The sequence below is a fragment of the Brassica napus genome, chromosome C4 (assembly GCF_020379485.1).
Source record: "Brassica napus cultivar Da-Ae chromosome C4, Da-Ae, whole genome shotgun sequence".
NCBI classification, from domain to species: domain Eukaryota; kingdom Viridiplantae; phylum Streptophyta; class Magnoliopsida; order Brassicales; family Brassicaceae; genus Brassica; species Brassica napus.
The window spans coordinates 10,960,138-10,976,071 of record NC_063447.1 but is presented as its reverse complement, the minus strand read 5'-3'; the positions used below and the strand labels follow the sequence as shown (position 1 = coordinate 10,976,071).

Sequence of the window (15,934 nt, the reverse complement as noted above, 5' to 3'; positions counted from 1 at the left end):
GTTTTCCTTTTTTCATTTATTCTGGAAATTCGATAAAACGACTGCGTTTCGTTTTATTCCTTTTTTTTCTCTAAATTTTTAGAAAAAATAATATTTAATAAAACAAAAAAGAAAAGCCCTAAATAAACCCTACTCGAAATCGACACGACGGCTTCTTTTGGTGACTTCTCTCGACACATTCGAGTGGAGATGGAGATCGATTTGGGAGCAAACGCGTTCGGTATAGACTTCCACCCATCGAAGAAGCTAGTAGCTGCTGGTCTCATCGATGGACAATTGCATCTGTAACTCTCGAAAGCCACCCTTCTCTTTCAATTCCACAAACAAGCACCAATCATGTTAACCTCCTACTCTGTTTCTTTCTTTTTTTTCTTGCAGATACCGTTACGACACAGAGTCTTCACTTGTCAGGTACTAAAACAATCTTTTAAATCTCTAAAGTTTGTGTCTTTTTCTTGTGGGTCGTTTAAAAATCGTTTTTTTTTTTGTGTGTGTTAGGGAGCGTAAAGTTCGTGCTCATAAGGAGTCTTGCAGAGCTGTTCGGTTCATTGACGATGGCCAAAGTTTGTTCCTTTTAGCTTTTAGAACACTAATTTGAGCTCATGTCTGAACAACTTTTAAGTTGTATGTTTTTCTTTGGGTTTATTAGGAATCGTCACGGCTTCAGCTGATTGCTCTATTCTAGCTACTGATGTGGAGACTGGTGCTAGTGTTGCACGTCTTGAGAATGCTCATGAGTAAAATTCTAATTCCCTTTGATACACTTTTTGGTTATATAATGATCTTTTAGTGACTGTGAATGTTTCCGCATTGGTCTTGTAGAGATGCTGTTAATACTTTGATAACTGTTACTGAGACAACCATCGCTTCAGGGGATGATAAAGGCTGTGTTAAGGTCTGTTCAAAAGATTCTCTCTTTCGTCTTTAATCATTAACGCAACTGTGATACAACTTACTCTAATGCTGCTCCTTTGGTCTTGTTTTTTATGATAATAATGTGTGTGTTCATCTTCTCAGATATGGGATACGAGGCAGCGGTCTTGCTCTCACGAGTTTAATGTACACGAGGATTACATTTCTGACATGACCTTTGCATCTGATTCTATGAAGCTAGTGGCAACAAGGTTTGGATTTTTTGTATTCATCTGATTCAATGAAGATAGTGCTTTTAGAATTTTCATAGAAGACTTTTCCGCTTATCCATCCTTTTCTTTTGTTTCTTTGATGCTGTTTAGTGGAGATGGGACACTATCTGTATGTAATCTCAGAACGAGCAAAGTCCAAGCTCAGTCCGAGTTTTCTGAAGACGAACTGCTTTCTGTTGTTATAATGAAGGTAAAGATTCTGTCGTCTCAAGCTCTTCTGTCTCCACATTGTTGCTACTTTCCTAATGTGTGTTATTGTTTCCCTCTTACCTGATTGATTTCAGAATGGCCGTAAAGCTATCTGTGGAACTCAAAATGGTATTCTCATGTTGTATTCATGGGGATTTTTCAAAGATTGTAGGTGAGCCATATAAATCTCTAACACTAACTATGTTACTGGTTCTAAGGCATTGGATCTATAATGTGTTAAGACTTAACTATCTGAAACCTTTTTTTTTTGCTATCTACAGCGATCGGTTTGTTGATCTATCTCCAAATTCAGTTGATGTCCTATTAAAGGTAAGACGAAATTATTTTCTTTCTCAACCATATGGTTACGATAACATTAGTAGGCTGGTGACTAAGGGAAGTCTTGTTGATTTATGTTGTAGCTTGATGAGGACAGACTTATCACTGGGTGTGATAATGGAATAATTAGGTAACGAGAAGAAACACTCTTCTTCCATCATAAAAGCCTTCTTTACTGTTTATCTCCACTGCTTGTTTTAATCAAACTTTATTTGCATTTTTTTTTCTCCAGCCTCGTTGGAATACTTCCCAATAGAATCATACAGCCAATTGGGTCTCACGAGTTCCCTATCGAAGATCTCGGTATGTTGCAGTTCCCTCTGTTCTTAAAGATAACAGTTTGTGTAGACTGAGTGTTTCTAACTATTTGGTGTCAAATGTCTCTTGTAGCTCTCTCGCATGATAACAAGTTTCTTGGTAGCACTGCTCATGACAGTATGCTCAAGGTATCATCTATCATCCCTTCTCTTTAAAAAACAAGTTACACAAATATATCCCTGATTTATTTTGTTGCTGTTCATGGTTATGAAGCTGTGGGACCTAGAAGAGATTATAGAAGGTTCTAATGGAAACGCATCGGGAGCTGCAGAAGACAGTGACAGCGACAACGACGGGATGGACCTTGACAATGATCCTAAGCCTTCCAAAGGTATAAAGAGAAACCTGCACAACTCTCTGGAACATTTAGAAACATTTTCTTGGCAATGTACCTCCTTGATTATGATTTCATCTCGATGTTTTCTTTCGCTTGTACAGGTAGCAAGAGGAAAACAAAAAGCAAAGCAAATCCAGTGGACAACAGAGCTTTCTTCGCAGACATGTAGCTTTTGTTTCAGATTCATACTTGAGCTATGTTTTGTGATTCTGACAGTTTTGTTGACCGACATTATCTTTTCTTAATGTTTTACCATATTGTGATTATTTAATCACATTACCAATCAAACATGTGACCTTTACTGTATTCAGACATACAAGATTCGAAAGAGGCAAATGATTTCAAAAGAACTTGTGTTCAAGAGTTTACGTATGCAACTTTTTCAGCGCAAAGGAATACAAGTAATAAACTAATAATTAAATTTGATAAGCAAGAGCCTTGTGAAGGCCTGGAAGAAAACCAAACATGAATGAAACTATACTCAAGTGTGATGTGTTTCCTGGCTTGTCTTTAAGCTATGGCCGATTTGATCGTCTCAGTTTGTGTAGGACGCCACCACGACTTGTTAATTGAAAGCAAGTCTTCATTGTCTTTTAGACTGTGTAGTTTTTACCTCCCATTTCATGGATTTCACAATTTTCTCAACCTCCCCTATTGTAATTTGGCTGAAGTGGATCATCATAAGAGAACATGGAACGCAAAAGAAGAACATGGTTTTCTATTCATCACATGAGATGAGATCATGAAGTACAAAAGTGTTGGAAAGTCATCTCATGAGTTGAAAAACCTCCAGAATGAACTTGAAGCAGTTTGATAGGCAAAATCTCATGTTGGAAACTTTCATAACTTGTTTATCACACCCCTTATGCGATCAAAGATTCATAAGATGATGTTTTTAAACAAAAGTTAATTATGGAGGTTTAAACCTTCAAAGTGAGTTCACACCTCCATAATTCTCTTTTGTTTAAATGCATCATCTTATGAACCCTTGACCACATGAGAGGTGATAAACACGTCAAGAAACTACAAAATCAATGTAAGCAAAAAACAGCAGCAAATCCTCCACAGATTGCAGTCATGTCCATCACGTCGATTCCCATGCCATCAAGGTGTGACTTTGAGACAATAGTCTTCCACTTCTCTTGGTCTGTTGTGAAATTCGCTGGTGCAGGTTTTCCATAAACACCTTATTGTGAATCTAACCTTCAAAGCACAGTCTCAAGCCTTTCTGGCCACGCTGCTCCTCGCTTGGATGAATCCTCTGTCCCTTTTTGCATACATGCCTCAAGTGGAACATTCCTAAAAACAGTAAATCAAACATGTGAGCATCAGGTTACACTACTTTACAAGTGAATTGAGTTAAGGTTTGAAGCCACTCTACCTTGTAGAGAGCTGGATCATTTTTGAGGTCGTTTGTTGTAACATTCATTTTGAAGTTGGCTTTTGATATATGGCAGCACCAACTTTCAGTGAACATGAAAGCAGTGGAGATAAGAAAAGAAAGATTCCATGGGTAGCGTGGCAAAAACTATGTAAACCTAAGGAGCAAGGAGGTCTTGGCTTCCATGATATTGGCAAGTTTAATCAAGCTCTACTAGGGAAACAAGCATGGAGAATCTGGAACAATCCAGACTCATTGGTGGCCAAAGTACTTAAAGGTAAATACTTCAGAAGAGGCAACTTCCTGGAATGTGGTTTGGGCTCGCGTCCTTCCTTTGTGTGGAGAACATGAACCAACGCTTCAGCGCAGACGCATTCAGAACATGAACCAACGCTTTTGCTTCCCTTTTGCTTCAGACGCATTCAGAACATGAACCAACGCTTCAGCGCAGAGGATCAATAAGAAAGGGAAAAGAGGATCTCCTTGTCTTATCCCTCTTTCAGGTATCAGAGCTTGAGTTACGGTGATCGGTCAAAAAACTTTGCGGAGTTACTATTCACATGAACAGTAATTCGTGAATAGTGAATTTTTGTCGGTAACATCGGTTTGTCGACGTAGGTGTTCTAATACGCGGTGGTTCCAGAAACGATGGGAGGCGAAGACGGTTCGGCGCACAGTATCGGGAAATTTGACGGTACAGATTATGCATTTTGGAGAATGCAAATTGAAGATTATCTGTATGGAAAGAAGCTTCATCAACCGCTGAGCAAGAAGCCTGAGAAGATGGATCAGGATGAGTGGGAGCTCCTTGACAGACAAGTTCTGGGTGTTATAAGGTTAACACTGTCGAAAAACGTTGCTCACAACGTTGCGAAGGAGAAGACCACAAAAGGGCTCATGAAAGTTCTCTCTGATATGTATGAGAAACCTTCGGCAAACAATAAGGTGTTTCTCATGAAGAAACTATTTCATTTGAAGATGGAAGAAGGTGGCCTGGTTGCCGCACATGTGAACGAGTTCAACACGATTGTCAACCAACTGTCATCGGTTGAAATCGAGTTTGATGATGAAGTGCGAGCACTGATTTTGTTGGCATCTCTGCCAAATAGTTGGGAGCCAATGAGAGCTGCGGTTAGTAATTCTGTGGGTACTCAAAAGCTCAAATTCAATGATGTTAGAGATCGTATCCTTGCTGAGGAAGTTCGAAGGATAGACTCTGGGGAGGCATCAACGAGCTCTGCTTTCAACGTGGAAAACAGAGGGAGAAACCCAGATAGAAATAACCGGAGTAATGGCAGATCGAAGTCAGGGAATGGACGGGGTCAATCCAAATTCAGACAGCCTGCAGAGTGCTGGAATTGTGGAAAGACAGGTCACATCAAGAAGAATTACCGAGCACCACCGAAGAAGGAAGACAACATTAGAGGCGGAGCCAATGTAGTGACACGTGAAATCACTGATGCATTGGTAGTGTCTGTTGATTCCCCGAGGAAAATTGAAGCTCGTGATGCAACTGCAAATATCACCAAAGCGTCAATCTCCTATGTCGATAGCCCAGTCGATTCATGGGTGCTTGACTCAGGAGCGTCGTTCCACACCACACCGCACCATAACATCATGGAAAATTATGTTGCGGGAAATTACGGAAAGGTATATCTTGCTGATGGATTACCTTTGGACATAGTTGGTATTGGAGATATCAACCTGAAGATGTCAGACGGACGTGTGTGGAAGATTACGAAGGTCAGACATGTGCCAAAGTTGATGCGAAATCTGATCTCAGTAGGTCAACTTGATGATGCGGGGCACGATGTTAATTTTGGTGGTGGAGCCTGGAGAGTCAAGAAAGGTTCCATGGTGGTGGCTAGAGGTCATAAAAGAGGCACTCTTTATATGACGACGAGTTATCAAGACACTGTTGCTGTTGTCGAGAATGCCAAACAGACCAAGTTGTGGCATTGTAGGTTGGGACACATGAGTGAGAAAGGGATGAAACTCATGGTGGAAAATGGCGCTCTTCCGGATCTGAAGACGGTGGATCATCAGATGTGTGAAAGCTGCATCCTTGGGAAGCAGAAACGAGTTAGTTTCTCTAAAGGAGGAAGAGAGCCAAAATTTGAGAAGTTAGAGCTGGTGCACACTGACGTGTGGTGACCCGCTCCTGTTGTATCGTTGGGAGGTTCATACTACTATGTGACCTTTATCGACGACTCCACAAGAAAGGTGTGGGTTTACTTCATGAAGAACAAGCATGAAGTGTTTTCGGTTTTTAAAATATGGAAAGCCATGGTTGAGATTGAGACGAATCTCAAGTTGAAGTTTTTAAGGTCTGATAATGGTGGAGAGTACATCAGCGACGAATTCAAGAGATATTGCGCTGATAATGGGATCAAGATGGAGAAGACTATTCCTGGAACGCCTCAACAAAATGGAATAGCGGAAAGGATGAACCGAACCTTGAATGAGCGTGCAAGGAGCATGAGATTACACTGTGGATTGCCAAAGACGTTTTGGGCAGATGCAATCAATACCGCAGCCTTCTTAATAAACAGAGGACCGTCTGTACCGTTGGGATTTAAGATCCCTTAAGAAGTTTGGAGCGGAAAGAAAGTAAATCTTTCTTATCTAAAGGTGTTCGGATGCTTAGCTTATGTTCATATTGATGATGCTGCAAGAAGTAAACATGACTCGAAGTCTAAGAAGTGTTACTTCATTGGTTATCGTAACGCGGAGTTTGGTTACCGGTTTTGGGATGATGAAAATCGGAAGATCATCCGCAGCAAGAATATTGTGTTCAACGAAGAAGCGTTGTACAAGGATAAGCTAAGAGAAGGCTCGGAGAAGAAAGAGCCTGGAGCAGTTGACTTAGAAGATATCCTGACACCGGAGTTGCCACATGATACCGCAACAGCAGAAGAAGAAATCTCTCAAGACGAGAGTGGTGAGGCTGAAGAAAGTGATGATTCTGAAGTGGTCCCATATACACCAGTCACGGAGTTACGACGGTCAAGCAAAATCATCAGAAAGCCAGTAAGATTCTCTCCATCGCTCAACTACATTCTGCTCACAGACAGAGGCGAGCCTGAATGTTATGAGGAAACTATGCAAGTTGATGAGTCGATCAAGTGGGAGCTTGCAATGAACGACGAGATGGACTCGTTGTTATCCAATCACACGTGGGAGTTAGCAGATTTGCCTAAGGAGAAAAAGGCATTGCATAACAAGTGGGTCTACCGAATAAAAGAAGAACCTGATGGGAGTAAGCGCTATAAAGCGAGGCTTGTTGTGAAGGGATTCCAACAAAAAGAAGGCGTTGACTACACCGAAATCTTCTCTCCTGTAGTCAAGATGGTGACCATTAGAACGGTTCTTGGGCTGGTAGCACAAGAAGATCTGCATCTTCAACAGATGGATGTGAAGACGGCATTTCTTCACGGTGATTTGGATGAGAAAATTTATATGAAGCAACCCGAAGGCTTTGAGATCAAAGGGAAGGAAAGCCTTGTTTGCAAGCTGAAAAGGAGTTTGTACGGCTTAAAACAAGGTCCAAGACAGTGGTATAAACGGTTCGGCAACTTTATTAAAGGCGTTGGTTTCTTGAGGTGTGAAGCTGACCACTGTTGTTACTTCAAGACGCTTGAAGAGTCCTACTTGATATTGCTCCTATATGTCGATGACATGCTGATAGTAGGAGCAGACTTGCACGAGATCAATAGCTTGAAGACGAAACTCTCAGAAGAGTTTGCGATGAAAGACCTTGGAGAAGCAAGACAGATTCTAGGGATGAGAATCAGTAGGAGCAAGGAAGTTCTTAAGCTATCACAAGAGGAGTATGTGAAGAAAATCCTCAAGAGGTTTAACATTGATGACGCGAAGCCAGTTAGTACTCCCCTGGCAAGTCACTTTCGGTTATCCAGAGAACAGTCTCCAAAGACGGAAGACGAGATGGAATGTATGGATAAAGTTCCATATGCTTCTGCTATAGGAAGCCTGATGTACGCGATGATATGTACAAGACATTGCACATGTAGTGGGAGTCGTTAGCAGATTTATGAGCAATCCAGGGAAGGAACATTGGGAAGCCGTTAAGTGGATTTTCAGATATCTAAAAGGAAATCCAAGTTTATCGCTATGTTTCACGAAGTCTAAGATGAGATTGCAGGGATATGTTGATGCTGACAATGGAGGTGACATTAACAGCACGAAGAGCACAACCGGGTATGTCTACACCTTTGGCGGTACTGCAATTTGTTGGGTTTCAAAGTTGCAGAAAATTGTATCTCTATCAAGCTGTGAAGCTGAGTATGTTGCTGTAACGGAGGCAACAAAAGAGATGATATGACTACAGTCTTTTCTAGAAGAGCTAGGCCATGACCAAGGGAAAGGTGTGTTGTACTGTGACAGTAAAAGTGCCATCGATTTGGCAAAGAATCCGGTTTACCATGCTCGGACGAAGCACATACATCGTCGGTATCATTTCATCAGATCAGCGTTGGAAGATGAAATGTTGGTGCTTGAGAAGATCCCAGGAAGCAAGAATCCAGCAGACATGTTGACGAAGGTCGTGCCGTATGACAAGATGAGGTTGTGTGCAACCTCAGTAGGCTTGTTGGAGTAACAAGCTGGGAAGACCTGCTACATTAATCAAGGTGTGAAGACAGATTAAAACCAGTCTTCAAGTGGGAGATTGTAAAGAACATGTTTTTGGTAGGTACAACAAAAATTTGTATCAAGAACATGTTTGTTGATTAATTCAACAACACATTTCTTTTGTGTTTTTGATAGGTGCAACAAGAAGTTTCACCAACTCCTCATAATCTCCTATAAATAACCACAGAAGGAGAAGAAGAAATCCATCCCAAAACAAAGAGAAAAACAAGAGAAGAAGAGAGTGAGCAAGAGAGAAAAAAAAAATCTTTCTTTTGAAAAAATCTTTCTCTATAAGAAATTAAGTGTAATTTCTTGAGTGTATTTGGGGTCGGGTGTGAGTTCAGAGCTTGTAAAAATTTCCCGGGTTGATAATAAAATATCTGTAGCAGGTCCGGAGACGTAGGCAAGATTGACCGAACTCCGTTAACAATTGTGTGTGTGTTTTCCCGCTCCCATAAATTCTGGTTTACCGCAAAATTTGACCGCATATTTCCTAACATTTATTACGTGGTTGTCTTGTTCTGGTTTGTGAAACGTAATAATTTGGGTTGGCTTGGTCTTTTTTTTTTTGTCATCAAATACTGACTCATACTGACTCTGTGAACCACTCCGGTAGATTTTGATCCATGTGAACGACAAACGACAGTTGTTTTCTGGCACTGCGTGCTAGGCTATCCGCTCTTGAATTTTGCGTCCTTGGTACATAGATAATCTCCGAACGTGTGAAAACCTCTTTCAGGGACTTAATATCTTCCAAATAACTTGCAAATGTGGGCCATTCTTCTGGTTCCGAAACCATCTTCACCAACTGAGAACAATCCGTTGCAAATGTAACCTGAAACTGGCGTAAATTTTTCATACATTTCATTGCCCAAAGTAGTGCTTCTATCTCCGCATGTAGAGGGGATAGACAAGCTCGGACATTCCTTGCTCCTAACAACCCATCAAAGCCTTCTAAATTACTTAGCCAACCTTGCCTAGAGAAAACTTCATTCTCCTTCCAAGAACCATCTGTAAAACACCATCTCCCCGGGTTGGCTTGTTCTTATTTGTTAGATAAAATAAAACTATTCCAAACTATACTAGTAACAAATAGTTTAGTTATATAAATAAAATACTGTATGATAAATTTTTTACATGTATATGATGTATGCATATTTTTTTCTTAACATTAATTTTATGTGCAATTTTCTAAGAATCTCCTATATATTAATTCTGGAGAATTACAATATGTTTCGTAGCCATGTATCATCGTGAGAATAATTCTTATAATTTTTAGAAAAATAAGTTGGTCTATACAAACATATACTATGTTTTTTATTAAACAAACTATCAAACTAATTAGTAGTGTACAAAAGAATATTTTTTCTTTCTTTAAACAACATTTACGGAATTACCTAATATGGCTAACATATAAATATATCAATTATTGATTATGAATAATACATATTTGATAACAATTTTTTTATTTTTTCTCTTTTTTGTTTAATTTTATATTATTAAAATAAATTAAACAATCACATTAAGCATATAATAAAAAAAAATTAGATTTTTTCTTATATGTTATATTTTAAATTTTTTTAAAAGACTATAAATTACTAAAAATGGTAAAAGTCCCATATTGAAAATTTTGTGATCAATGGTTTAACTTTTTTTGTTCAAACAAGATATAAATGATCATATATTGTAGGGTGTTCGAATACACATTCGGGTTCATATCGGGTATTTAGGTTTTTCGGGTATTTCAGTAAGAAAATATAAAACCCGTTTAGGTCTTTCTACACTTCGGGGGTTCAGGTATTTTATGTTCGGTTAGGATATTTGGGTTTGGTTCAGATATTTTAATTTTGAAGAAAAAATAAATAAATTATTTATTTATTAAGTTTTCTGTATTTAAAATATATTTTTAGTTTAACTGGTTTTCTAATTTTTAAAAGATTAAACTATTAATAGGTTTGAAGATAAAACTTTAAAAATAGAAAGACAATAATTTAGTTGTTATTTTGAAATTTTTGATGCAACTTTTGTTAACGCAAGAAATAAGAGCTTGATATGTATTTTAAGGGAGTATCAAATAATTTTGTTCATAATTATATGTATATTATCTAATTTTGAGCAATGTGCATCATTAATATAAATATTTTGAATAAAATGAGAGAAGTAAACTAGAAATATATGGTTAAGTATACTTATGTTTGGTTATCTTCGGATATCCATTCCGGTTCGGATATTACCCGTTCGGGTTCAGATATTACATGTTTAGGTTCGAATATCGAATTCAATAACCGTTCGGGTATTTTGCTACTTCGGTTTGGATTTTCGGATCGGATTCAGATGCGGATTTGGGTATCAGATAAAATGTCCAGCCCTAATAAATTATATGAATATGAAGCCTCATTAATAGATATTCATATTATATATATATATATATATATAATATATATAAATATCATTTGAAATAAATTATATACTATATAAAAATATAAAAATATGTTAATTTTAAAATTTGCAGTGAAAATTATTGAGATTTTAATATTTTAATTTTAAAATTTGTATTGAAAAATCTCACAATTAAAGTTTTGTGATTAACGGTTTACACTTTGTTACCGCAAATATACAAACGTTAAAAAATCATATGAATAGAAAGTGTCAATAATAAATATTTATATTAAAATATACTATATATCTATGTCAATATCAATAAAGTTTAATTTATACCATATAAAGTAAATAAAATGGTTGTTTTTATTTATTTACCAAAAACGTGATTGTAAATTAACAAAATGTATTGGTTTTGATTTATGTGATTACTCTAATGTATATACTTTTATGTATACAAATTATTTTTTAAATATGTGGTTTATGATATCTTATTTGATTCTGAAAATCCCAGAAACACACTTCTTCAGATCGAAGTGATTTTTAATATTGGAAGCACTATATATATTATTTCGTTCAGATTAAATAATTTAGTCTTGATTTTTATTCCTAAAAATCTTTTAATGAAATATCATGACAAGATTTTAATCACCTCCTTTTGACTTTGCTCGAAGAATCAGAGATTTGATCATTCGTCTAATATTGCTTCTCACTAATACAATATCTAGCTATTTTAATTGTAAGAATAAGAGATTTGAACTATTTATTATAAGTTTTCTGGTTTATCATTTAATAAATCAAATTGTTCTTAGTTTATATATAGTTCACATATATACTCAAATGGTAAACTATTATATATACTTTTATCTATTTACTCTTTAAGTAACTAAACTTCAAAAGCGTACAAGTAATTTGTTTTGTTTTTCTAGAATTAGATGATTTTTAGACCGGACTGGTGAATATATAGTAGACATAAATTTATATTTTGAGTCTGCACTTATATTCTATAACAGCTTGATATATTAGATTTGAACACTAATCTGTTAATATAGTTTGATAGTGATTTTCTTCAAAATTTTGATTCTTATATATGTATCTGGAGTGGAACTAATTTTTACAGATATCCATCTTTTTAAATTGACACTTATGTAATTCACTAAATTTATAGACGAAGTTTTAAAAAAACTAAACTCATATCGATGAAATAAAGACGAGAACGAAAACACAATTTTATTGCGTTAGAAAATGAAATCACTTATTAAGAGTCAATAGTAAACAAATCGAGAGCAGAAAATCTAATCTCCTTTCGTTATTATACAATTGATATTGCCTATTTATTTTTGGTGATTTATGGCAGCCTCAAAACTTTATTTTCTTTCGTGCATATGAAATCTTTAAAATAATTAAAATGAGATGTAATATGTTAACTCTTCAACAACAATGATACATCTGAGAGACCAATATTTGTATTCGTTATTTTATAATCGATAAAGATTATAGTGTTGCAAAATGTTAAAACCATGAACAAACATTATTATAAAAAAAAACTAATATTCATTATTCATGCTGCGTCAACTACCAACACATATTTTTAGCAAAAAAAAAATACCAACACATATCTGACACTCGAGTTGAACACTCAAAGTTCCTGCTTCTGCTTGCCAGCTAATAAAAGCACAGGTGCTAAACCATGAAATCCAACATGAACAACCAAAAAATTACTTATAATTTAAAAAAATTATGAATAAATATATTAGAGTTAAAAATTATGAAATGACACCTAATGTAGTATCGTAAGTCCGTAAAATAACCATGTATTTACTAGTTAGTAAATGGAATTTAATACTCAATCACATCTTTTGTGAAAAAAGTTAGAGATGCTAATAGAATAGTTCACACTTACCATGGACAGCCATTTTAATGTTATAAAAGAATCTTTGCGGGATACATATATACGACTCAGTTCAGATTTAGACCATGTTCGTTTTTGTATTTTAAGCATCACTAAATGCAGCATCTAAATACAACATTTAGATGTTATATCCAAACATTGTTCATTTTTATAGTTACTATTTATATGCAGATGCAACCTCTAAATGTTATGGTATTCGGACTTTTTGTGTTTGTTTATTTTATAACAAGATTAAGATCCACGCAATTGTGCGGAAAGAGATTTACATATAAAAATAATTTTTATATATTTATTACTTATTTGTGTTCATTTACGCATTATGTATATAATTAAATTAGAGTAAGCACATAAATCAAAAATTACCTCTTGTTTATTCACAATATTTTTTTGGTAAATAAATCAAAACAATCATTTTAATTATTTTATATGGTATATAACTAAATTTCAATGACATGGACATAGATATATAGTATATTTTAATATAAATATTTATTATTAAGAATTCGTACTCATATGATCAACACAAAATTTCTAATGTGCGATTTTTTCAAAGCAAATTTCAAAATATTAAAGGTTTCAATATTTTTTCAATACAAATTTATAAACTAACATATTTATGTATTTTATATGTTATATAGTTTAATTTTAAACTATATTAATATATAATATGAATGTCTATTACTGAGATTTCATATTCATACAATTTATGATCATTTGTATCTTGCTATTACAAAAAAAAAATTAAACCATTGATCACAAAATTTTAGTGTGAGACATTTAACATTTTTAAATTTATAGTCGTTTTAAAGATTCAAAATATAACATATAAAAATAACTTTTTATTATATAGTTAATGTGATTGTTTAATATTTTTAATAATATAAAATTAAACAAAAAAAATAGGGAATATACAAAATTATTATCAAATATTTATTATTCATAATCATTAATTGTCATATACATGTTAACCATATTAAGTAATTTCCTAGCTGTTATTTAAGGAAAATGCGAGTATCAGTTTTCTAAGAATTCTGAATTTCATTATCTTGTTGACACGTGGCTACAAAAAAATGTTGTAATGTTTCTAAATTAATATATAAGGGATATACTGCATTCTATATTCCACCAAATGGGTATCAAGAATATTCAATATCACATGATGTATAGAAAACAGTCCATAGAATATTCAATCGTAAGCAACCAAAGCAGTCTAAAATATCAAGAATATTCAATATCACATTCAATTAGAGTCAACATAATCATTGTGAGCTTGCTGTATGAATAACTACGAATTCACTGGATAACCACATATACTCAAAGGATCCATGTTACGGTGGACGTTAAAAACGTATAATTTGAACAATTAATTAGCTAAGTTATTTTTCGTACCGTAACTGTTTCAGGAACTTTTTGGTGGTTTTTTTTCACCAACACTTATAGAGATGTACTTAAATTGATAATGTAACTGAAGTTTGGGAATGAACCAGACCATTTTTATTAGTAAGTCTGAGAGCAAAGATAACATATATGAATCATTTTACTGATTAAAATTTAAATATTAGTGCTAATCAAAATGAAACATGTTTTAATAATAATAATGATTGAATTAATGTTATGAACTTAATTATTGGCTATCTAATTTCCCAAGAACAAACACCAAATTTATCATCCACATATTTACCAATTTGGCACATGTTAGAGAACTCAATATTGTTAAAACTATTAATCACATATTTACCAATTTAGCACATGTTAGAGAACTCAATATTGTTAAAACTATTAATAATGTCCGGAAAGATCCAACTCCTTGACGATCCACCTTATACGAAATCCGTTAGCGAAATTACTATCTTACAATAAAAGCTCTTCAAATGCGTAGTGGGATGATTCAATTCTGATCCGTTACACTTAAGCTACGTGAACCAAAAACCCTCACTCTTTCCTGGTCATCTCTTCTATATAAGCATACCAAATCACCACCAAGAAAAGGAAAAAACTCAAATCACTATAACTTCCCAAACACTTCGATGGAGCCAACTAACCGTTCTCTGACTCACCTTGACACCATGCCGGACGACATGTTGCGCCTCATCATCTCAAAAGTCGGTGCTGCGTCGTCCACCGATTACTGCAACGCCGTGCTTACTTGCAAGAGTCTGAACTTTGGTTTAGATGATCCCTTGATCGCCAAGACCCTCAGCATCGCCCCTTTGGTGGAGAGGCCTTATCTAGCTAATGGGTATGAAAAAATGATGGAGAGCCTTTTGGCAGCCAACAACCTTGATGCGCATTACGTTAAGGGTATGCGTGAGTACTTTTATTTTGATAATCACTTTTTGAGACTCCATCACCTTCATCTTGCCTCTAAAGGGTATGAAAAAATGATGATGCCATCACCATCAGTCAACTTCGTAAGTATCTTTTTGCCCTTCTCGATTATTCCCAAGGCCATGAGAAGAACACCGTAAAGATACTTAGCTTATTTGTGGTCCCCTTTAGAGGCAAGACGAAGGTGATGGAGTCCCAAAAAGTGATTATCAAAATAAAAGTACTCACGCATACCCTTAACGTAATGCGCATCTAGGTTGTTGGCTGCCAAAAGGCTCTCCATCATTTTTTCATACCCGTTAGCTAGATGAGGCCTCTCCACCAAAGGGGCGACGCTGAGGGTCTTGGCGATCAAGGGATCATCTAAACCGAAGTTCAGACTCTTGCAAGTAAGCACGGCGTTTCAGTAACCGGTGGACAACGCAGCACCGACTTTTGAGATGATGAGGCACAACATGTCGTCCGGCATGGTGTCAAGGCGAGTCAGAGAATGGTTAGTTGGCTCCATCGAAGTTTTTGGGAAGTTATAGGTATTTTTACTGTGAACATCGCCAATATAGTATCCAGGTATATAGACGAAGGAAGACTTTGCAATCACAAAGTATACTGATCCGATAATAGCTATGTATATGATCTACAAAACAAAACAAAAAAAATAGAGTATAAAGTTCACCACTTTGTGTTATTCACAGGTAAGCATCAAAGTATGAATCACAACATCAGATTCATCTGCTACTTAAAATGGATCAAACAGTACTAAACCAAGAAGAAAGATACAAACTTGCAATATGGGATTAGGACGGTCGCAACAGAACTGCTCCACCGTTAAGACAACATCCGTTCCCTTGGAACCAAACACCTGAAACACCATTCCGACAAACCTCCTGCAAACCCAAAACAGAGGAACTCTAAATCAAAACAAAGATCAAACGTTGGAGTAAATGGAAGAATGTTCA

The 15,934-nt window shown here is 35.7% G+C and overlaps 2 protein-coding genes across 2 annotated transcripts; both read left to right on the top strand.

Moving 5' to 3' along the window:
* The first annotated feature begins 85 nt into the window (after window positions 1-85).
* On the top strand, window positions 86-2,678 carry LOC106433889 (WD repeat-containing protein 55). The gene is made up of 14 exons (XM_013874730.3): window positions 86-284; window positions 379-411; window positions 499-563; window positions 650-737; window positions 823-895; window positions 1,018-1,124; window positions 1,236-1,335; window positions 1,430-1,506; window positions 1,616-1,664; window positions 1,757-1,803; window positions 1,906-1,976; window positions 2,064-2,119; window positions 2,205-2,322; window positions 2,430-2,678. The coding sequence occupies exons 1-14, from the start codon at window positions 190-192 to the stop codon at window positions 2,495-2,497; spliced, it is 1,047 nt and encodes a 348-aa protein (XP_013730184.2). The 5' UTR covers window positions 86-189; the 3' UTR covers window positions 2,498-2,678.
* Window positions 2,679-14,677: 11,999 nt separating this feature from the next.
* LOC106433901 (F-box protein At2g35280-like) lies at window positions 14,678-15,118 on the top strand. The gene has a single exon (XM_013874742.1). The coding sequence runs from the start codon at window positions 14,678-14,680 to the stop codon at window positions 15,116-15,118; it is 441 nt and encodes a 146-aa protein (XP_013730196.1).
* The last annotated feature ends 816 nt before the right edge of the window (window positions 15,119-15,934 follow it).

Excerpts from the sequence above, each read along its gene's own strand:
- LOC106433889 (XM_013874730.3), top strand. The coding sequence starts at position 190 with ATGGAGATCGATTTGGGAGCAAACGCGTTCGGTATAGACTTCCACCCA. Across the intron at positions 896-1,017 it reads ATGATAAAGGCTGTGTTAAG|ATATGGGATACGAGGCAGCG; the intron begins GTCTGTTCAAAA and ends TCATCTTCTCAG. Across the intron at positions 2,323-2,429 it reads TGATCCTAAGCCTTCCAAAG|GTAGCAAGAGGAAAACAAAA; the intron begins GTATAAAGAGAA and ends TCGCTTGTACAG.
- LOC106433901 (XM_013874742.1), top strand. The coding sequence starts at position 14,678 with ATGGAGCCAACTAACCGTTCTCTGACTCACCTTGACACCATGCCGGAC.